Below are 23,928 nucleotides of genomic sequence, written 5' to 3'. Positions count from 1 at the left end.
GGATCCGGTGTTTTTTTTTTTTTTTCTACTTGAATGCATGTATTTTAGAAAATCTTGTTTGCAATAACATTTTTATTAAAAATGTATTAGCATTTGACTTCTACAGCCTCTATGTATGGTACACAGCAGATTACAGGATGAGTCTCAGGCAGCTTGTTCTAATTGCAGAGTCTCTAGCATTTATTTGTGCGGATCCTTAACTATCTTCCGAGCTGATTTTTGCCTAAAGGTGAACTTTGATTTGGTCACAAATCATCTTAAAACTCAAGGGAGAACCCATAAAGGCTACAGATGTTAGCTGTTTGGCCGGGGTCACACTTGCGAGTGTAACGCGAGAAACTCGCACGAGTCTCTTGCATCAATATCTGGAACTGCCTCCGGCACTCGGGATCGGAGTGTGCGGCTGCATGTATTTCTATGCAGCTGAATGCTGCGTTCCTGAGTACCGGGTATTGATGCGAGAGACTTTGTGCGAGTTTCTCGCATTGCACGCGCAAGTTTGACCCCGGCCTTAGAAAAACTTCAGGACAGATTTTATGGTTTCAGATTGTCCACTACTTTAGAACTGATGACCCATTCATAGTATAGGTCATCAAAGTCTGATCAGTGGGGTCCGACACCCCCACAGCTCAGCTCTTGTGGAGCTGCTCAGTCTTCTAATAGAGGCTGAGGCTTAGTACCGCACATCTACATCCAATTCAAAATAATAGGAGATGGATGTGTAGTACCCTCTGGTGGCCACTATCAGAATATGACCAGCTTTGCAAGTATTGGCAGCCGCTAATAGCCGATCGGCAGAGGTACAGAGTGTTAGACCCCGACCGATCGAACATTGATTACCTACCCTAAGTATCAATACTAAAGTCTTTAATTAATTCTGCTAAGTACTGTGATACACAGAGGCTGTAGGAAAACAATCCTAAATTACGGTATACAATTCTTTGTGAAACAAAATGCTTGCATTTAAAAAAAAAAAAAACAAAGAGCCTCAGAATGGAGTCAATATATTATAAACATGCAAATTGCCTCTTCCAAGAGGTAGAGGGCTAGAACCCTAGCACCATTGGAAGTAGCAATCCTAAAAAGTCAATATTGACCCTTTAACGAGTCCTGCAATATGACTTGGGATAAAAGCCAATTCAGAATCCCAATTTGCAGACATGGTGTTTTGGGGGTATTGCCCCTCATCAGTGCAAAGTATATCTGATTTGGCTAGGCGAGAGGCTTAAAACTGTGTGGGATCTAAGGGGTAATGTTTCTCATTTGGAGAGTGACAAGCCAGGCCTCAGGAGACTTATACACAAGGTGTGCTCCTCTTTCCTCCTCAGACAGGAAGTGGACAAGAACTCTAGTGTCACCTCACACTGCACTGATGAATGGCAATACCCCGAAAAATTAAGATTCTGGTTTGGCTTTCATCAGACGTTATATGGCAAGACTCATTAAAAGGTTGATATTGACTTTCAATATTACCACTTCCAATAGGTGGCACTAGCATTCTAGTCCTATTTCACTCTGAAGAGGCAATTTGCATATTTAATTTCCCAGGAGAGAATGCATAGCTTCTAAGTCTCCTAACTCTGACATCCCAGGCCTGGCTTGTCACTCTCCACAATGAGAAATGTTACCGGTTAGATCCTAGATTTTAAAACAGCCCCCCCTTTCTCCATGAGAAATCATTCACAAAAAAAAAGTCGTCTACATGAGTTGCCTTCACCGCTGCTCACTGATGCTGTGCTCGCAACAGCTCATTACTCAGTGGTTCTCAGCCTGGACGGTTGCATCTTGGCTCTGTCCAGGTTGAAAGCAGTTTATCCTGAGACATTTATTACGGCGTGGGACAGAACGACGGAGAGGTGAGGGATATGGTTGTTTTTTTTATTTTTGTTTTATTACAGGAGATGAGGGCTTCAATAGAATGGGCATTAGGTAAGGCCGGTTTCCCATTAGCATTTGTATGCAGCGTAGGCCTGCGTACTTCTTTCCTTAAGATCCGCATGTGTCTTGCGTACCTAAATTTAACACTGTGTACGCATTGTGTTGCGTTTAGAAGGCACATCAAAACGACGCACAGGGACGCATCCGCATACAACGCATGTCCCTGCGTACACAATGTTAAATATAGGTACGCAAAAAGCATGCGGATCTTAAAGGAAAGAAGCACGCAGGCCTACGATGCGCACAGAAACACTAATGTGAAACCGGCCTAAGTATAACTGTGTTTGCTATTTTTAAATAAAAAGGAAAAAAAGCATGTTTTTGTTTCAAATAAAGGACTTTGTTGTTGCTGTGTGTTCACTTTCAATACAACTATAGGATTAGTAATGGATCTGTGCCTTAAAGATGCCTCTCCATTATTAACAATACAAAGGTGACAATACAAAGGTGACATCAACCCCACAAATATGAACCCCACATGCCACTGCTACAGCGCAAAGCGCCAGAATTGGCGCATCTAATAGAAGCAGCTTTCTGGGGGGCTGCAAACTGCTATTTTTAGGCTGATAGGCTGATGGTGGGGCCAATATCCATGCCCCTTACCAGCCTGAAAATACCAACCCCCAGCTGTCTACTTTAGCTTTGGTGGTTGTCAAAAATAGCGATGGCCCCACACTATTTGTATTATTTATTTAAATAATTAAAAAATATGGCGTGGTGACTCCTCTATTCTTGATAACTAGCCTTGCTAAAGCGGAGGGTTGCAGTGTGCAGCTGTCAGTTTTGCCTGGCTGGTTATCAAAAATACAGGGGAACCCATGTCATTTTTTTAAATTATTTATTGATCACGTAGGCGGCGGCTGATGAATAGTCCCATCAGCCGCCGCCTTCTTTTGCTGTTATCAGCAGAATACAACTCTCAATATTGTCCCCTGCTAGCACTGATGCAGCGTGAGCAGGGGACCGTGATGTGCACTGTCTTCAGCACCCGACGCCAGGGAACAGAGTGAACAGTAGTGCCAATTCCCAGGTGCCGATATAGATATCTAGATATAGATATAGATCTAGATAGATATCTAGATCTAGATAGATATCTAGATCTAGATAGATATCTAGATCTAGATAGATATCTAGATCTAGATAGATATCTAGATCTAGATAGATATCTAGATCTAGATAGATATCTAGATCTAGATAGATATCTAGATCTAGATAGATATCTAGATCTAGATAGATATCTAGATCTAGATAGATATCTAGATCTAGATAGATATCTAGATCTAGATAGATATCTAGATCTAGATAGATATCTAGATCTAGATAGATATCTAGATCTAGATAGATATCTAGATCTAGATAGAGATCTAGATAGAGATCTAGATAGAGATCTAGATAGATATCTAGATCTAGATAGATATCTAGATCTAGATAGATATCTAGATCTAGATAGATATCTAGATCTAGATAGATATCTAGATCTAGATAGATATCTAGATCTAGATAGATATCTAGATCTAGATAGATATCTAGATCTAGATAGATATCTAGATCTCTATATCGGCACCTGGGAATTGGCACTACTGATATATATATATAGATATATATATATATAGATATATATATATATATCTATATATATATATCTATATATATATATATCTATATATATATATCTATATATATATATATATATATATATATATATATATATATATATATATATATATATATATATATATATATATAGATATATATAGATATATATAGATATATAGGACCAAAATGCCCTGCTGAATAATTTCTTAATACAGATTTGTAATGCTTGTGCTGTTTTACTGATGCAGCGTTGCAGATAATAAGTGGGGTGTCATGCAGATTACTGCACACTGGGTTATTATTGAGCTACATAGGTAACTCACTGTACGTCCCCAATCTCCTTCTAGGTGATGCAGGCAAACAGCAGGTTACCTAACTATACAGGATATTTGGAGCCATATATCAAGAATACTGAGCTCTTATAATACTTAATGGGTTGTTCAATCAATCAGATAAAAACTTGTATAAATTTGATTAAAATGCTAATTTATAAAAAGAAAACATCTAGAGTCCTGATTTTATGGCCGATTCTGATGTACTTCTGGCATAGAAAATTTCAGGCTCCAATCAATAGCTAAGCCATCCCCCCTTCTCTGCATCAACAATGACCGCGCATTATTTAGGTTCACCCCTTCTTCAAGTCAAATAGCCAAATCCTTGCACATTAACAGTTACGTGCCAACTGAAAGGAGCCGGCCGTTCCCTTCTTTGTCTGAACGAACTGGGAGGTTCTGCAACAATAGCGCAGAAAATAGGACACCGGGCTCATAATAAAAGTACATTAGTACATTTTATAAATTAGCATGTAAAACACAAACAATGTTTGGAGACTGAACAACCCTTTAAGACAAACTAACATGAAGAGGACTGCACCTATTTATAATAAAATTAGCGTAAAACGGTGGGGATCAGCTTTGGCAGATTATCTCTGAGAGGAGCACGGACAAATATGGCTGATAAGAATTTATGATTCTCTGACAGGTGGACGATACATTCGACATTTTACCATACATCTTAGACAATGGCTCAACTCTTTTACATTTTCAATCCATTCTTAACACAGCAAAAATCGTGATTCTGAAGAAGGAAAGCGGCAGAAAGCACTCAGTGACCGCGGCTGACACAACCGATTGAAAACGCATCCGTGAAACTCTTCACAACACACGAGAGATACAAGAAAATACAGCCACTCTGGTTTGATATTGCTTCCATGGTTCGTTGCTTTTTCTTCTGACATGAAACAATTTGGTTGGTTAACGTCTATGGTTGGCAAACACATATACCATTAGGCAGCACAGTATAGCAGTGCTGCCCATCTGGATCAATGACACATAATGTTTCACTTACAGGAGAAGTTATAGAAAAATTAAAACAGTTTAAAATCACTCCCCCAAAAATGTAAAAACCTTCAAGCTAAGAGTACTTTTTTTCTGAATAGAAGTGCTACATGTGAACAAATATTGTCAGTATAGGTCTAGAGACGCAACATTCTAGGAAAGCAATCCGCCGTGTCGCAATGTCCATATTGCGGAGGAAGAAGGAAAAGAACGACTCCTTCCAGAATCCACAGAAAAGGCTGAAAACTCTACTGTTGTACAAGTGAGAGATATTGATATAACGTCATATTTTGGCCTTTCTTTGGGAGGCTCAGAGAGAAAGGATGAAAGGCCATGGTCAAAAAGCGAACCACATTCTTATGTGCCATGCATCCCGATGCATGTGAACCCTGAAGATGTGTTTCCTGAAGAAGTCTGGTCATTGTGCTACATTTCGTTACAGAACACATCATGGTTAAGAGCTGTATGGTTTATCTGCACGCTGTTACAGTCCTCTTCATTCGCAGAGAGCAGAAAGGCTGGGGTAAATGGGAAAAGTCTATGGCAGGCCGCCCGGTACTCCTCGTACCGAGTATTACAGCTTCCAAAGCTTCCATCAAGGAGTGCTTCCAAAACCCGCGTCAGGCCCTGTGTAGGAGAGATAACCACAGGACAAGATGATAAAGGCGCCTGAACTACACATTCATTACTCACTCACCTAATCAATGGCATTTCAGCTTTCTTTAAATCAAATATTTTTATTTGTCTTGGACAATTTTTCAAAAAACAACATCACTTGTCTTAAAGAACATAGTCCCCACCCCAGGCCCCAACATACAACACCCTTAAAGTATAAAATACATGTAATGTTCCCTGGTTCTGCACAAGGAGATTGTTTTCTATGGGTAAACAGATTCTAAATCAAATTAACATCAGACATCTAAAGGTACCTTCACACTAAACGATATCACTAGCGATCCGTGACGTTGCAGCGTCCTCGCTAGCGATATCGTTCAGTTTGACACGCAGCAGCGATCAGAATCCTGCTGTGATGTCGTTGGTCGGGGCTAGAGGGCCAGAACTTTCTTTGGTCGCTGGCTCTCCCGCTGACATCGCTGAATCGGCGTGTGTGACACCGATTCAGCGATGTCTTCGCTGGTAACCAGGGTAAACATCGGGTTACTAAGCGCAGGGCCGCGCTTAGTAACCCGATGTTTACCCTGGTTACCATCCTAAAAGTAAAAAAAACAAACGCTTCATACTTACCTTCAGCTGTCTGTCCCCTCGCCGTCAGCTTTCCTGCACTCACTGTGAGCACAGCGGCCGGAAAGCACAGCGGTGACGTCACCGCTCTGCTTTCCGGCCGCTGTGCTCACAGCCAGTACAGAGAAGCACAGCGCTGAGGACAGACAGCGGAAGGTAAGTATGAAGCGTTTGGTTTTTTTACTTTTAGGATGGTAACCAGGGTAAACATCGGGTTACTAAGCGCGGCCCTGCGCTTAGTAACCCGATGTTTACCCTGGTTACCGGGGACCTCGGGATCGTTGGTCGCTGGAGAACTGTCTGTGTGACAGCTCTCCAGCGACCAAACAGCGACGCTGCAGCGATCCGGATCGTTGTCGGTATCGCTGCAGCGTCGTTTAGTGTGAAGGTACCTTTAGGCTAATACTAGAGAAGCCCAGTGGGAGGCATCATGTGTCGCATATTAGAAGAATGATTAAGCGCAATAATTAGAACAGACCTAAACCGAACCTTTGCCACTAATCCAGGACTATCAATCCACGGATCACACAGTTGATCAAATTTAGAGATAGCACCTTTTTAGATAAATACCCTTCTCCATACAACAGCCAATTGATTTTGTTTATAAATTCTGATACCGGAGGCGCCAGATCAGACATCCAGTTCTGGGCTATTAATTTCCTTGCCATATATAACATGCGTGACACTGCCATCTTGTCATACTCATCAGTACTCATATCCTCGACATATCCCAGTAAGCATACGAAGGGTGACAATTCCACATTGAGTGAATAAACTCTTAACATTTTAGCTCTAACACGAGGCACAAATTCTATAAGGCCGCATTCAGACATCTGGTTTTCACGTGTTCCAGCCTAGTTTTTCATAGATAGAACAACTATCCATTATAGACTTTGGGGCAGTTTACATGTTCGTGGTTTTTAGAGAACCGTGTCCACAAAGACATCATGGAGACATGTCCATTTTTGGATCACGCATCACTCAAATCACGGAAAGAACAAAGCTGCCATCTATGTGCAATCTGTTATTAATACGGTCATGGCTAGGAGATGCTTTGCTTTTTGTATTTTTACATACAAGAAAATCACTGATGTTAAGTAAAGGATATAGCGCCCAAACACTGCAGCATCCTGGCGAAAAGTGGACATTTTTTTTTCCCCCCCCCGCGTCTGATCCAGGCCTTCACGATGATAGCTGCCCCCACCCACCATTAGAGCATTGTAAGTGCAGTACATTTGTACAATTGTTCTGCTGGTAGAATTCACTGCTTGAACATTTCTGATAATGAGAAGTATTAAATTATCCGCAGCCAATTTTAGGTTTTTCATTTTACCATACAATGTACAGAAAAATGGTGTAAAAATAAATTCCAAAGTGAAAAAAAACCCCCAAAAAAAACCACAGGGCGGATTTGCGTTTAAAAAAAAAAAATGAAGGTATTAAAACACCTTAAAATATTTTTTGAATATTTGCCATGGATTTCAACTATTGGGCTTGAAACAAACTTGCTATATTGAACATGCTTTGTAACTTGACAGCAGCAAGTTATAGTGATAGAAGCGGAGCAGGCTGATATATAATTTTGTAAGGGTGTTTCACACTGTGTTTAAGCACCCGTCCATTGCCTCCCATTGAGGCTGCGTCCGAACCCCCCACAAAATGGGATTCAGTCGTGTGCACAGACAGGGCCATAGACTATAATAGTGTCGATGGAGCGAATGTGTGCTGTGTCGTGCATCATTTTCTGGCATACACACTGGTGGTGGACACCCAGACGTAGCAGATTGCATCTACTGATGCACGACAGGGCACATGGCCGTTCTGTCAGACATCCCTTATAATTTATGGCCCCAAATCCCGTTTTTTTGGGGGGAGATCGGACACAAGCCAGATGGGGACAATGAACAGTTTCCTAAATGCAATGTGAAAGCACCCTAAGAAAACATTCAGTACAAGTCGTAATTAATTAAATTATATTGACGGTCATGTAATGGACATCCTTGATTGTAAGAATGCGCAGACAAAGAGGTCAAGTCAGTGATGACTGTAAGAAAAGCGGCTGTGTTACATGGCTTACCTGTACATTCCTGTCAATTAGAGTATCATCAAGTCTTGTAGCTATGGCAATCGCCTTCTCTTGTCTCGACTTGTCCAAATGATACATCATTTTTGCACCTGTAGGAAACAATAAAAAGATTATTCCTAGTTTTGTTGTTTTTCTAGACTCATGCACTCTTTGCCCTGTCTGTGTTTAGGAGGTCCGCTTCTGAAGCAATGCATGCATTCACCAAGGACCTTTTAGGTGTATTTTACATCCTATTCAGATGTCCATTAAGAATATGTGGATATCACAGCTGGAGATCTGGGATGACAAAACCATTTCATGCCTTTTCCTCATTTCTTTTTGGTAACAGAGAGTGAATTCATCAATTCTACATTGTACCTGAAAGTAAATGCTGAATGGAGGTAGGATTGTTTTTGAGAAACTCTTCATTGAAGCTTTCCAGATTCTTGTTGGTAAAGATGATCTTCATTTCATGTAACAGTACTTTAATCACTATGTCAGGCAGATTACTGTGATCTGAAACTGGAGGCATGGAAAACAATCAGTATCATGAAAGCAGCAGGGTCCGAGGAAGAGAATTCCATATACCGAAAATAAAAATAGTGGCAGCTCGGATTGCCAGGATTACCTGATTTTGAGAAGCGTATTAAAGACTCATGCAACCATGGGTAATTTCTATCTATAGAAAATGCTCTTTTCACAGACTGCAACATCAAGAGGAATTTTCCTATGATTGAAGAAATGACAATGTTAAATTAAAAGTAATAGAAATAATAATTAAAAAAAAACCCAAAAACATTATTACAATATAAATACACAAAAACACATGTAAGTTAACCCTTTGAGGCCAAAGGGACATACATATTGTAGACCGTGAGCCCTCGCGAGCAGGGTCCTCTCTCCTATTGTACCAGTCGGTGACTCATTTTGTTCAAGATTATTATACTTGTTTTTATTATGCACACCCCTTTTCAAATGTAAAGCACCATGGAATAAATGGCGCTATAATAATAAATAAAATAATAACAACAACAACATTTGTCTCATAGCTTTAACCCCTTCAAGTCGCGGCCCTTTTTCGTTTTTGCGTTTTCATTTTTCACTTCCCTCTTTCCCAGAGCCATAACTTTTTTATTTTTCCTTTAATATGGTCATGTGAGGGCTTATTTTTTGCGGGACGAGTTGTACTTTTGAACGACACCATTGGTTTTACCATGTCTTTTACTAGAAAACGGGGAAAAAATTCCAAGTGCGGTGAAATTGCAAAAAAAGTGCAATCCCACACTTGTTTTTTGCTTGGTTTTTTTGCTAGGTTCATTAAATGCTAAAACTGACCTGCCATTGTGATTCTCTAGGTTATTACGAGTTCCTAGACATCTAACATGTCTAAGTTATTTTTTATCCAAGTGGTGAAAAAAAATTAAATGTTTTTTTTTTTTTAAGCAAAAAGTGCCATTTTCCGATACCCGAAGCGTCTCCATTTTTCGTGATCTGGGGTCGGGTGAGGGCTTATTTTTTGCGTGCCGAGCTGACGTTTTTAATGATACCATTTCGGTGCAGATACGTTCTTTTGATCGCCCGTTATTGCATTTTAATGCAATGTCACGGCGACCAAAAAAACGTAATTCAGGCGTTTCGGATTTTTTTCTCGCTACGCTGTTTAGCGATCAGGTTAATGCTTTTTTTTATTGATAGATCGGGCGATTCTGGACGCGGCGATACCAAATACGTGTAGTTCTTTTTTTTTTTTTTAATTGTTTTATTTAGGATGGGGCGAAAGGGGGGTGATTTAAACTTTTATATTTTTTATATTTTTTCATATTTTTAAAAACATTTTTTTTTTTTTTTTACTTGTGCCATGCTTCAATAGCCTCCATGGGAGGCTAGAAGCTGGCATAGCCTGATCGGCTCTGGTACATAGCAGCGATCATCAGATCGCTGCTATGTAGCTGAAATGCAGGTGTGCTGTGAGCGCCGACCACAGGGGGGCGCTCACAGCAGGCCGGCATCAGTAACCATAGAGGTCTCCAGGACCTCTATGGTTACCTTCCTGATGCATCGCCGACCCCTGATCATGTGACGGGGGTCGGCGATTACATCATTTCTGGCCGCCCGGCCGGAAGCGCCGGTTAAATGCCGCTGTCTGCGTTTGACAGCGGCATTTAACAGGTTAATAGCGGCGGGTGAATAGCGATTTCACCCGCCGCTATTGCGCGCACATGTCAGCTGTACAAAACAGCTGACATGTCGCGACTTTGATGTGGGCTCACCGCCGGAGCCCACGTCAAAGGGGGTGACACGGCATGCGCCGTACTAGTACGGCGCATGTCGTGAAGGGGTTAAACTTAAACCAATAAAATTGTATCAACTTGCAGTCCTTATAGGATTTGGGCTCTGTTCACATCTGGGCTTCATACCGCTTCATCAAACAACAGATGTAACAAGTGACATATGTACACTCGTTCTGCCAAATGACCATTAAGTGGCCGCTAGAATACTAAGTTAATAAACTGTCAAGTTCGGCAAATCGCATAAACACTGTTTGCTAGCGCGAATCAAACATTAGTTTGGTGCTTGATACATCTGTATCTACTAATTTTGACTGTAATGAATCCATCTGTCAAAAATATTGGAAACATTATATTGGAAAGTTAATGGGGTCTATCACTGTTTGCTTAGATATGTTAGTTAAAAAGGATCCATTAACAGAATATGGCTTCCATTCTACACATAATCCATGATGCTAATGTGAACAGAGCCCAATTCTAGAAAAAAAAGAGCATACTACAACAGCCTGTATCACGTTGTTTACCAGGATATAAATTGTTAACTATATAAAACTTTGCTGGTTATTTCTTTACCTTTTTTAAAATAGATCTCAAATGCCAATAAATGTGTTTGGATATTGTTAGATGCAAGAGTTTTCAATGGGGTGAGGAATTTGATTGCTTCTTCTAGAGGGTTTTCCGCCTGTTTTAAAAAACAAAAAGAAGTGTGAAATGTACATGTGTCACATTGTATCATTGTGATATCTTCTTACCATATCCAGGCACATTCTTGTGATCATGAATGCATTATCACTATTCATTACGACAAATAACAGTTTTACAAAAAATTGACAAAAGACATTATTTTCTATGGTCATGGAGAGGATCTCAATTTTGATAACTTAACAGTGAGGCTTACAGCAAGTAAGAAGCATAACAAGACTACAAAACTTATCATATGATGTTTGCACTTAGAAAATCTGTTCTTCTCTTGTAAGCAGGAACATCTCAATAACATCACCTGGTGCTTCTTGACCACCAAAGGAAAATTATGACTGGGCAGTTTGGCTTCTATAGCACCTAAGTATTAGTTCAATGGACAAAGTGTCTCTTTTTCAGTAATAACTAATGTCAGTGAAAGTGAGATGCTCATAATTACAACTGCATCAAAAATTCCCACTTTGTGCAATAATGGCGGAGGCACAGGATATGCCATACATGTATAGTTTATGCCAGACCCGCCAATGGGACATTCATCTTGAGAATGGAGCCCATTGGTGGGGCTTGTAACTGTACATATGTGGCAAATACCGTGGCTAATACAGGAGCCAGGAACACACTAAAGGGGTAAAGGCTGTGGTAGAGATTAGGGAGGGCGTGCAACATGCGGAATCCTAACAATGGTTGCAATCGCTTGCAGACCACGTGGATTGTGAGAAACCAGAAAGGATTGTGCACGTTATACTCTCTCCATGGTTCGGACAACCAAGTATACTTTGTATTCATAACTAATAAGACCAGATCAATATGTAATGATTTTGCAGGGATGCTGGATGCAAATAACCTCAGATGGTAACCTAAGCTGACACCGTAAGCCTTCAGATAAGAAAACACCAATGTCGGTAGCAAGAGTGTCAACCATAAGTATGGTAATACTGGAGATATACTGTATACCTCCCTAAGCCAGAAACCATCTAAATGTATAGGAATCATAGACTGTAGTATCACAGGCCAGCCTACCCTTTCCAGTTTCTCAGGGACTAGCTCCTCTTTAGGCCCACTGGTATCTTCTTCCTCTTCATCCCTCTTCTTCTTCTGATTCTTTTGCTGGCGTTCTCGCTCGGCGTGTTTCCTCTCTTCTTCCAGTTTGGCTTTCTTCTGAGCTCTCCTTTGCTTACTCAGCACCTTCTTAAGCTCTTTTGCAGAAAGGTTTTCTAAATACAAAATCAATTGATGTTCTTGTTATTGCTGATGACACGAAGAACGTATTTCAACACAGCCATCAGCCTAAATAAGTCAATTATATTTATATTATGTATCTAGATATATCTATATAGCAGTCGGTGCTCCATTCTTTTGATACACTGCTCCAAATTCCCTGCATAGCAGAGAACTGGGGGCTTACAGGGGATACGGATTCTTAACTCCGTATTAAAACTGCGCCCTCTAGTGGGGACTGTAGGTGGCCAGTGTATTATGTTGTCAATCTGCGTCTATACAGAGGATTATAAACTCTGCATCAGAAAAACGAAACGGATACCAATAGAAGAACAGAATTTGGGGCCTATAATAATATAGTGTGAACAGTGGAGATTCACTGTAAAACTAAGTCTGCCTTCTCTTACTACAGCGTTGATTTATCTGTTGTAGTGTACTGTTTTATACAAATGTATGCATTAAACTTAAGATGTAAATCATACACACACCATTATTATCCACAGACACATTCCATAACGCATTTACCATTCAGGGTCAGTGGTAAGCTTGGTAACAGCCCTTATTGGCACTATAATGACTGCCATAAGAGCTGTTCAGCAAGCATCTGCTACACATGAAATGGCCGAATACAATTTAAGAATACTAAAAGGAAGAGGAATTATATAATATCATTATTTAGAGATGACCCATCACTGGCTGGAGCACGTTATACTGGTTGACGAGCTGAGTAAAACATAGTTTTGCTCCTTTTTTTTATATTTCTTCTGTCTGTTGAGGAGATATTCGCTTGTAAGGTTTAGGTTTTAATTTAGATTATAGTTCAACTGGTTGTTACCAAAGATTGGTCAGCCTCAAGAAGGGAAAGAAGTACACTACTCCTACAGAGACAAATCATAAACAGGCAGCATCATGCAGGTGAAAAGAAAAAAAAAGAAAAAAAAAGAAGAACGCAGCCTCCTCTCCGCACAGATATCTGCAGCTATTGTGTAGAGATACAGCAGAGCACAGTTATCATTACAAGCTCTTCCAGTTCCCAATTTCCAGTGTTGTCAGCCTTCACCCTCCTCCCACACTAACTGCTGTGAGATGAGATCTGGAAAAGTCTGTAATATGAAGAGCTGACTCGCGTATCTCTACACAGTAGGTGCAGAAATCCGAGAGGAGGGTGTGTTCTTTTTCCCACTACATTGCTTATGATTGGTCAATATTATGCAGGGGAAGAAGTACACCCCCACTGGGTAATACCCAGTTAAACCATAATATAACAAATCTAAACTTTACAAGCTAATATTTCTGAAACACAGAGGAGAAATGAAAAAAAAACAACCTAAGTTTTACTCAACTCTGTAGCTGCAATTTACTTTTTTAAAGAGGATATTTTTTTTTCTTCATTTTTGCATGTTTTGCCATTTCACGGCTTACCAATAATAACACCCTCTCGGTCACTAATTCAATCAGTGCACACATACCCGAGTTAACTTCCTGCTCTTTGCTCTCATTCATTAAGGGACTTTCGTGCAGCTTTAGGTAGATTCCTATGGCAGTCTGCGCTGCTTTGAAATAAAAAGCATGCTTTCGCAATACATCTTCCAACCGTAGCAGATCTACATAGGCCCGCAGTGTCATTTTCCTCATACAATATGTGTGGAAGTCAAACTGGTCATCCGTGATTTCAAAAAAATGCTAAAAAAGAGAAGAACATCTAGTAAAAACAAGGAAATAATCCTTAGTAAAACTGATTCATCCTAATTGTGGATGACCATGGTTTTCTATGCAGGGGACTATAGTGACAAATATTTAGTAACATTTGATTAATTCAATATCCGATCCCGAAATTCAGACATGGATTTTCATCCCCTACTAGACGTGGAAGAGAGTAGATAGTCAATTATGACTGTACAATTCTACTAGTCTATTATGTGTTAGTGAATTATTTTGAAGATTCTATAACCTACAAAATTAGTTTGAAGTACAAACTTACCCTTTCAATCTCATGGCATTTCTTTAATGCTTCCCCAAACTTCCCTAGTCGCTGGTAAGCAGTGGCACACTCAGTCTGGAACCACATGCATTGCATCTCATTCAAATTCTCCATTGCCGGGGTGCCTTCCTGAAAGAAGCAAGTTACAGAAGGGATTTTCTACCAATGGATCACCTTACACATGAGATAATGTTCGCTAGGCTCACAGCTATCTCTCCTGTCTCTACCACACTCATGCTCGACTCGGCCAAGCGTTCAAAGAAGGGGAACGTGTGGCTAAGAAAGGGGCCTTTGGCTGTGGCTTATCTGTCTTAAAAACAAGGAACAGGCACTGAAATTCCAACTGCTCGATCCTAGCATCTCATGACATCTGTCCCGGGACATTCAAGAGGTGGGGGATACACTTCAGATGGTTGGCGGTTCCTGCGGAACATTGGCAAGCTCACAATTTCATCTAATGCATACAAGGGTGTTTCTTTTTTTTCTTTCTTTTGAGATAGAGGATTGAGATACATATTCTGTCCAACCATATTCACAAAAATAACTTTACTGTATGATCAGTGTGTACCCTTGTAAACTTGGAGCACATCTCTTCTGCCTCCTGAATCATGTCGGCCCGCAGCATGTACTTTGCACATTTGGAGTTAATAAATCGGTCCGCAGTGTCCAGAGACTGAGCTTCATCCATCCACTTGGCAGCTTCTTTAAGGTTTCCTATATGCTGGCGATAGACAAATCGTGGTAATTACCTCCTAAGTGCTCGTTAACTCTGCACTGCAAGGTACATAAAGTCACAAGCGAATTTCAGAATTAGAAGATCCTTAAATTCAGACAATGGATCACTGACAGAATAGGAATCTGTTCTAAGACTGGGACTGGTTTTACGTAAAGAAAGCAACTTCCCTGAATAGAGAAGTTATAACATTTCCTTATATACTTTACTTTTAACATTTTGTCATTTACAAGCTCTTTGTTGTCCGTGAATGAGACCATTCTCCTTTACGTGTGGAAACATTGGGGGAGATTTCCCATGCTCAATGCGCCACAATTCTGATGCAGTTTATGCCAAAACCTTTTGTACATGTAAAGCTGCCCCCGTGCAGCAAACAACAGCACAGTGTGAATTGTGGTGACAACTGCACTTTAGTGAAGGTGCTTTAGCTATGGTTTTTCATTAGTTTCCCATTTTTCTAAAGGCATGATTCTTGGAGGTGCGCCCAGAACATCTCCTATGGGACAAAATATATTTCACGCATTTCGATGTAGCTTTTGGGGGGCACAAAAATACAATAAGATTGGGAACACTTATTTTAAAAACAGCTTTCAATTACAATATGTACAAAGTTTTTGTAATTCACATTTGCATAACATCTGGACTGTGGGGATTTCAAAGACAAGAATAAAATACACACGGAGGCTTGCCTGGATTGTATACTGTATAGCACCACTCCAGCATTGGCGCTATGCTACTAATCTAACTTCCCTGGCCCCAGTCTTATACTCAAGTCTTCAGCTCTTCCCAGGGCCACTCCAGTCCTGCACCGTCATCTTGTGATCACAACTTCCGACTGACCAGAAGTCAGAGGTAACAGTCACAAGCTCTCAGTGCAAGTCTATGAGATGAGAGCCTTGTTTCTTCTTATAGACTCACATTGAGGTGTGACTTCCAGCTCACCCACAAACACACTGCTGGGGACCGGCAGGAGCAGCGCGGAGAACAGAAGAAGACGGCAGCTGGTGAGTATAGTACAAAGAGCAGGGAACTTAGATTAGTGGCACCACTCCAGCCCTGCTATTAAAAAAAAAACCTGGAGTGGTGCTTTAAACACAACATAACTTCTAAACTTAGATGCACTATATGAGTAACCAGGACTAAAGCTCCAAAAGTATCAAAAACGTGGCGGCATAAACTAAAGCCCAAACAAAAGAGTATATTGTGACTGTAAATATTTTATTCAATAATATAAAAGAGATATTGTAAAATAGGAATAGTACTAGCACTCTATATGGGATACCCAGTACATTCCTATTTTACTATATCTCCTACCATTCTTGCAATTTGTGCTTCTTTGATTATACCTTAATATACTGGATTAACTCCTATGCGTACCCATGCAATTTATACAGCACTTTGCCATAAATAATTGTACTAGCCAGAACTAACAATTTTATAATATTGAATAAAATCTTCTCAGGCACAAGAAACTCGTTTGGGCTTTTCTTTCCGCTCTCATGTTTTGGGGTTATTAGGACTGTATACTTTGTAGTAAATGCTCTTGTGAGAGCAGGGCCCGGTCTGTGCGGTTTACAGTCCATAGCGGTAAATAAGAATGTGGCAGTTAGTTTATTGGGAAGTTATAGTCGGTTCAAAGGCGGCAACTAGATAACTAGATGGGAAGGAAAGGCCTCTCATATGACGAGAGGTTGGAAAAGTTAGTCTGGTTTAGCTTAGAAAAAAAGGTGATCTTATTTATATGTATAAATAAATGTGTGGTACGTACAAAGACTGGCACATGATTTATTCCAGCCAAAGGTTTTACAAAGGACCAGGGAACTTTTTTGCGTGTGGAATAAAGGCAATTCCAGCAGCTAAGAAGGAAAGGATTCTCCACAGTTACAGTATAGAGACCGGTGAAAGCCCTACGGGTAGCAATGGCAGGCATTAGAACACCATTTATAGAAGGGCTGGATGCTTGTCTCACAACAAATGGCATTGTGGGTTATAAATAATCTAGTGATAGAGAAGAAAAGAGTTAGAATGGTAGCGGCGCTAATGTAAATATAGAGAGACAGCTGCAGGTAGAGCCCTGAACCACACCGGGGAATCAATGACTACGAAGAGATAAAGATATGTACCTGCGCTATATGGTATAATACATTAGATGAATAATAAGAGTGTTCTTTACCTGTTTAATGTGGACAATACTCCGATTGATTTATGTTGAGGTGGGTCAAATCTGAGGTTGTGTAGGCACAACAGTGGACTCACTATGATGATTGTTTAAAGCAAACTCAGCTAGTGGTAAAGAAGATCACCAATCCTCCTGGTTATCTGACACAAAACATCTGAGGTATGTCTCCAAACTTTGGTTTAGGTGTTCAGTCTGACCATTTGTTTGAGGTTGGAATGCCAAGAAAAAGGATAGATGCATCCCCAGTACGGCATCCGCCTTCTGGGACAACACATATGGCACACATGTGTGAAGGAAGGAAGCCTCCAGACTGAAGCTCCTGCGAGAGCTGCCATATGTGTTGTCCCAGAAGGCGGACGCCATACTGGGGATGCATCTATTCTTTTTCTTGGCATTCCAACCTCAAACAAATGGTCAGACTGAACACCTAAACCAAAGTTTGGAGACATACCTCAGATGTTTTGTGTCAGATAACCAGGAGGATTGGTGATCTTTTTTACCACTAGATGAGTTTGCTTTAAACAATCGTCATAGTGAGTCCACTGTTGTGCTTGCCTACACAACCTCAGATTTGACCCACCTCAACATAAATCAATCAAAGTGTTGCCTTCATTAAACACTCGATCCTATATAACTTCAGATTTGACCCACCTCAACATAAATCAATCAAAGTGTTGCCTTCATTAAACACTCGATCCTATATAACTTCAGATTTGACCCACCTCAACACAAAAGCAATTGGAGTATTGCCCACATTAAACAGGTAAATAACACACTTAATATTCATCTAATGTATTATACCATATAGTGCAGGTACATATCTTTATCTCTTCGCAGTGATAGAGAAGGTACAACTGGTGGAGCAAAGTTAAACTTGATGGATGTGTCTTTTTTTCAACTTATGTAAGGGTATATACACACAGGGTTTTTTGAGGACGTTTTAGAGTAGAAACGCTCCAAATTTCCCTCAAAAACTTGGGAGCTTCTACAAAAAAAATATATATATTTTTTTCTCCCAAGCACATACATATACACATACCCATTCTATATGACTTAAAGGCTGAAAAATAGATACTTCATTATAGGTTGTTCCTCCACCCAAGCAGCAGTAATAGTGATCCACTTTACTACATGACACAACATGATGTGTGACCCCATCCTAAAGCTGAAGAACGATTACAAAGGAGATGAATTACATTAATGACATGCTTCATAACGATACCTTGTAGATTTTAGCTTTCATATAGAAGAGTTCTATTAATGTCGGAGTGCTGGCAATGGCAGCATTGATGTAGTCTAATGCCACAGACCACTGGCCAAGTTTATCAAAATGCTGTGCTAAGAAATAACGCACCCACAAAAGGGTCGTGGGTGGTTCCTGTTCCTCATTGTCTGCAAGAGTAAAAACAAATGGGATTTTATGCACCTTATTCTTTTATTAAAGGGATTTTCAGAAAACACCAGATTCCAGATGCAGTAGGTTTTTGGAAAAAAAAAAAAAGCGCTTTACTCACCCACACTGGGTCCAACAAAGCTGTTCATGTGATGTTAGCACTGAAGACCCGGTCAATAACAGACACTGGGAGCAGCAGCAAAAACTCAGTACTGGACTAAAGGGAGGGGGTAAGTAAAGCGCAGGTGTTGTTTTTTTTCATTTTTTTTTAATTATTATTAAAAAAAATAACCAAAAACTGCAGCCAGAGGGGATACCAAACCCTCAAAAAAAAAAAAAAAAAAAAAGTCTAAAGAAGTGATTGTAGAGAAAAATACATGATAGATTTAAAATTCAAGACAGTGGCAATTATAATTTAGAGAGTCAAATTAAACAGAACATGACAACATCTCCTATTTCAGAATAGTTCAGAAGTAACAACAACCTTATTGTAGATTTCCACAAAATATATTAGTTTACTTTATTGCTTTAAATATCATTTTTTTTTTTAAATAACAGGTTTAATATTTCTGCTAGCTGCAACTAATAACAACTTTTCCTTACAAAACTAGTGTCCCCAAAATGCAAAACAATAGGGATTTTTGTGTACTCACCGTAAAATCCTTTTCTCCGAGCCATTCATTGGGGGACACCGACCGTGGGTGTATGCTGCTGCCACTAAGTGATACAAAGAAGTTAGCTCGTCCTCTGCATTATACACCCTCTTGCTGGCTCTCAGCTAACCAGTTCGGTGCAAAAGCAGTAGGAGATCAATAATAACATATGAGCGTATAGCATGTCATATTATATATGAGAGTATAGCATGTCAGATTACAAAAACAAGCATAAGCTAATAACAGGGTGGGAGTTGTGCCCCCCAATGAATGGCTCGGAGAAAAGGATTTTATGGTGAGTACACAAAAATCCCTATTTCTCCTTCGCCTCATTGGGGGACACAGACCGTGGGTGGGGACAACATCAGATCAGGCCCTGTGTAACCGCTACTTACAAGTGCGCCACCGCGGCCTGCAGAGTCCGCCTGCCCAGACTCACATCTGTGGAAGTGTGGGAATTATAGTGCTTCAAGAATGCATGCGGACTGGATGAATCCGCAAGCTTGCAGGGGTGCTTTGCCGACGCCTGGTGCCTGGAACCCTCGGAGATAGGCTGACATCTAGCACGGAAGGACTCCTGGATGGTGAAAAGAATCCACCATGCTATCATAGCCGATGAAACGGCTAAACCCTTCCTGGAAAAGTCAGGAAGCCTTCCTCTTACCGTCAGGAAGCCCAAATAAAGCGTCCAACCTTTGGAAGGACGCCGTCCTCGAGACGTACCTACTCAGAGCACTCACTTCGTCCAAAATATGGGGAACTCATTCCATTTTGTGGACTGGTGCCGAAAGAGATGAGGGAAGAACTATGCCCTCATAACAGTGGTAATACAATACCACCTTGGTAAACAAGGGATGGGGATGGCCTGAGGACAACCTTGCCTTGAAGGTAATAAGGGAAAAAAGTCTGAAAGAGCAGGGAGCTAGCTCCCAAGACTCGTCAGAGTGAGGATATCGCAGAGAAAAAAAAAAAAAGGGGCATGCGATAGGGAAGAACTACATGTGAACACGCTCTGTGAGAAAGTCCCTACTTGCAGTTTTGCTACAATAAGGTGGGAAGATACTAGCTCCGCAAACAAAAACTGACGAGGTCAGTGCGGATCTCGGAGGATCACTGGGGCCCTTTCTGCATCCGAAGAGCTCTCAGAAGTAGTGGAAGGGGAGTTATGGAAACTGGTACCAAGTCAGAACCAGAGCATGCAGTGCGATGGCTCTTGGATCTCGAGGCCGAACCACGAATTCGAGTATATTGGCATTCAGTCTGGACGCAGTCCGATCTACAACTGGAGAGCTCCGGTGAAGGCAGATCTGATGGAAGACCTCGGAATGAAGTTCCCACTGACTTGAGGCGGAACCCTGACGGCTGAATTTGTTTGCCGTCCAGAGTTCTACTCCTGGGATATATATACTGCGGAGATCACCGAATGATAGGTCTCGGCCCATCAGAGAATGTGAGGTACCTCGGTCATGGAGCCTGACCGTGAGTACCTGCTAAATGATTGACATATGGCACCGCCGTGGCATTATCCCATTTGAATTCGGATAGGGTGACCCACCAGAGCAGTGGACCTGCTGTAGGACTACCGAACGGATCTCCAGAGCAATGATAGGGAGAAGGAGACTGGCATTGGTAGTTACTAATAACCATTGAACCGGGAGAAAGGTCCTGGATGAAGAAGGAGCTCAGATACTATTGTCAAAGTCTGTGAGACTTGCTGAAAACGAACGGAGCGAAGGAAACCGCTTCCATTGTCACCATTTTTCCTCAGAACCCTCCTAGCAAATCGAATGAAAAGAGGGGATGAGTAATCAAGTGTGCAAGCTCCCTGTTGAAGGGCCGTGACCTTGTCATGAGGGGGAATTACAATCCTTCTGGAAGTGTGCAGGATCATCCTCATAAAGGATATCTGCTGGGTTGCAAATGAGGAGAACTTGTCTAAGTTTGGCTGCCAGCCCAGTTGGGAGGGTATTGCAAGTGATATAGACGACTCAGCGTAGTCCTGGAAGGGCGGCTAGACCGTCGACCAAACAGGGCAGGACGAGCATGCCTCAAGGATGCAAGAGAAACATGACATCCGCCATGACCCTTGCGAACACTCTGGGTGCGGAAGCAAGGCCGAAGGACAAGGTTGTGACTTGAAAATGCTGTTCACGAATGGAAAAGCGAAGGAATTTTTGAAGAGGGTAAGCATCCCGAATGTCGATGGATGCTGGAAACTGCATCTTTATCTGTTGAAGTAATGGCTGAGCGGAGGAACTCCATCCGAAGAAGGAGGACCATGTCAAAGGTTGTTAGAAGTTTGGGGTCCAAGGTCGGTGTTACTTTTCGTTCCCCTTCTTGGAACCAAGATCGCTTAGATCTTGTCAGTCTCCCGGTCAAAAGATTTGATTGGCCAGTTGTTACTGGTGTGAATCAAGGTAGTTAAGGTCTCCAGCCAGGAGACCATTGCTCTAGCAATCCATGCGGCGGCTAGGGAGGATAGAGCGCTGAACCCGAAGCCGCAAGACGGAACGAACCAGATTTGCTATCTGACAGTCCGTGGTATTTTTAACTGATGATAAATCGGGCGGGTATACTGGTAGGTATACCACAGGAGATTCTACCCAGTTAATCTGCCCAGTGGCAGAATGCGTGGCTGCATCCAGCAGGTCATAGTCTCTTGCCATCGCCGCTCTCTTTTGACGGTGCAGAGATAAAAATTAGGAACCCTCGATCCATCAACCTCTTACCAGGGAAGTGGAGAGGAATTGTCCGGCTTCTTGCATCATCTGCTAAATAGTGGTGATGCAGAGGGGGGTGTTCGTACGCCAAAAAGGGTGCCTCTGTACTTCCACAGAGTTCAGGTCTCAGGGTGGACAGGACAGGTTGTCTGGCATTAGGCCTGGGGGCAGAGAGGAAACATGGAGGCGACACTCCGTGTGCTCGTCTGTTGATGGTGTGGGGAGATCGGTGCCCTTTAAAGGACCCGTCGCCCTTAAAAATCAGGCCAGGCATGGCATCCCGCGTAGAGGCTTCTGTCCAGTGAATCGCTTATCCGGACTGAATGGCAAATGCTCTACGAGGGAGTTTTAGTCTCCTTATGAGGGACACTGTGTAGTCTAGAGTAGAACCAGAGTCTTTGTCAATGTACAAAGACTCTGAGACTCGAGATTGGTTACTCTTCTCTGAAGCTCTGGCAAGTTCAGTCAATATCCAATCCATATTCAGAGCCTTGTTGTCATCAAATCATTGGTGAGGGAGCAGGAAACGAAAACTTCTGTTTTCTAGATGCCTGTATGTTTCTAGACGCCTGTACGTTTCTAGAATACTTGTGGCCCCTGCTAGCCGACGGCTCCCATGTAGGATAGGGACCATGTATATCGGTCCTGCGAGCACCCCGAGCCACAGAGTGTACACGGAGGGATTCAATCTCTTGGTCAGAGAACCATGGATTGCGGTCAGTGACGAAGTCCACTGAGGGGAACTAGGTACTCTGGGATAAGCTGGGTTCGGCAGCGGAGGGCTCCTCGGATTGATCATGCGCCCTTAAAACCAGGGAATACTAGTCATTCGCCTTTAAGACCAGGGAATACTGGTCATGCCCTTTAAGACCAGGGAATACTGGTCATGCCCTTTAAGACCAGGGAATACTGGTCATGCCCTTTAAGACCAGGGAATACTGGTCATGCGACTTTAAGACCAGGGAATACTGGTCATTCGCCTTTAAGACCAGGGAATACTGGTCATGCCCTTTAAGACCAGGGAATACTGGTCATGCGCCTTTAAGACCAGGGAATACTGGTCATGCACCTTTAAGACCAGGGAATACTGGTCATGTGCCTTTAAGACCAGGGGATACTAGTCATGCACCTTTAAGAACAGAGAATACTGGTCATGCGCCTTTAAGACCAGGGAATACTGGTCATGCCCTTTAAGACCAGGGAATACTGGTCATGCGCCTTTAAGACCAGGGAATACTGGTCATGCACCTTTAAGACCAGGGAATACTGGTCATGTGCCTTTAAGACCAGGGGATACTAGTCATGCACCTTTAAGAACAGAGAATACTGGTCATGCGCCTTTAAGACCAGGGAATACTGGTCGTGTGCCTTTAAAACCAAGGAATACTGGACATGCACCTTTAAGACCAGGGAATACTGGTCATTGTGCCTCTATACTTGTCGAGGGACTGGTCAGATACTGATGTAGAGTCTATGTGCCCCTTTAATGCAGAAACAGTCGTCCCAGCATGAGCCGGACCAAGATGGCCACCAGGAGTTGCAGAGTTGATAGAAATCTCGCAGAGAGCGAGAAGCGCCAATTTGGGGGGCGGAGCCACGGACACTATGTTGAATAGGCCCAAGCCGGGACCTAAATTTCTGTAGCCAGCAGGCGACACCAGTGGTAGAAGGGAGGGGCGTTCCAGGCGAGAAGCGCGAGAAAAGCGGGCGGAGCTGCCTTAGGGCGCCATAGTACAGGCGAGGCTTCCGGGATGCGGCCTACACATCTGCCGAAGCCGGGGGCTAAATTTGTGCAGCTGGCCGGAGCGTTACCTCAGGGTGGTGGGCCACAGGGAAGTGGCTGAGGCTGCCTGTCGGCATGTGGATGTCCCACTGAAGATGGATGC

The 23,928-nt window shown here is 42.0% G+C and overlaps 1 protein-coding gene across 2 annotated transcripts in view; it reads right to left on the bottom strand.

The window, feature by feature from the left end:
• Positions 1-4,482: 4,482 nt before the first annotated feature.
• Positions 4,483-23,928, bottom strand: part of NAA16 (N-alpha-acetyltransferase 16, NatA auxiliary subunit) — a 71,171-nt gene continuing 51,725 nt past the window's right edge. For both annotated transcript variants that reach the window (XM_069758211.1, XM_069758212.1), the window contains 10 exons: positions 18,499-18,668; positions 14,933-15,085; positions 14,365-14,493; positions 13,853-14,066; positions 12,186-12,379; positions 11,040-11,148; positions 8,807-8,905; positions 8,557-8,700; positions 8,191-8,288; positions 4,483-5,498 (listed from right to left, as the gene is read on the bottom strand). In XM_069758211.1, the coding sequence (XP_069614312.1) occupies positions 5,298-5,498; positions 8,191-8,288; positions 8,557-8,700; positions 8,807-8,905; positions 11,040-11,148; positions 12,186-12,379; positions 13,853-14,066; positions 14,365-14,493; positions 14,933-15,085; positions 18,499-18,668 (1,511 nt within the window). In that variant the 3' untranslated portion in view covers positions 4,483-5,297. The remainder of the gene's footprint in view (positions 5,499-8,190; positions 8,289-8,556; positions 8,701-8,806; positions 8,906-11,039; positions 11,149-12,185; positions 12,380-13,852; positions 14,067-14,364; positions 14,494-14,932; positions 15,086-18,498; positions 18,669-23,928) is intronic.

The sequence above is a fragment of the Ranitomeya imitator genome, chromosome 3, assembly GCF_032444005.1.
Source record: "Ranitomeya imitator isolate aRanImi1 chromosome 3, aRanImi1.pri, whole genome shotgun sequence".
NCBI lineage: Eukaryota > Metazoa > Chordata > Amphibia > Anura > Dendrobatidae > Ranitomeya > Ranitomeya imitator.
This window is presented reverse-complemented; position numbering and strand designations above follow the sequence as displayed.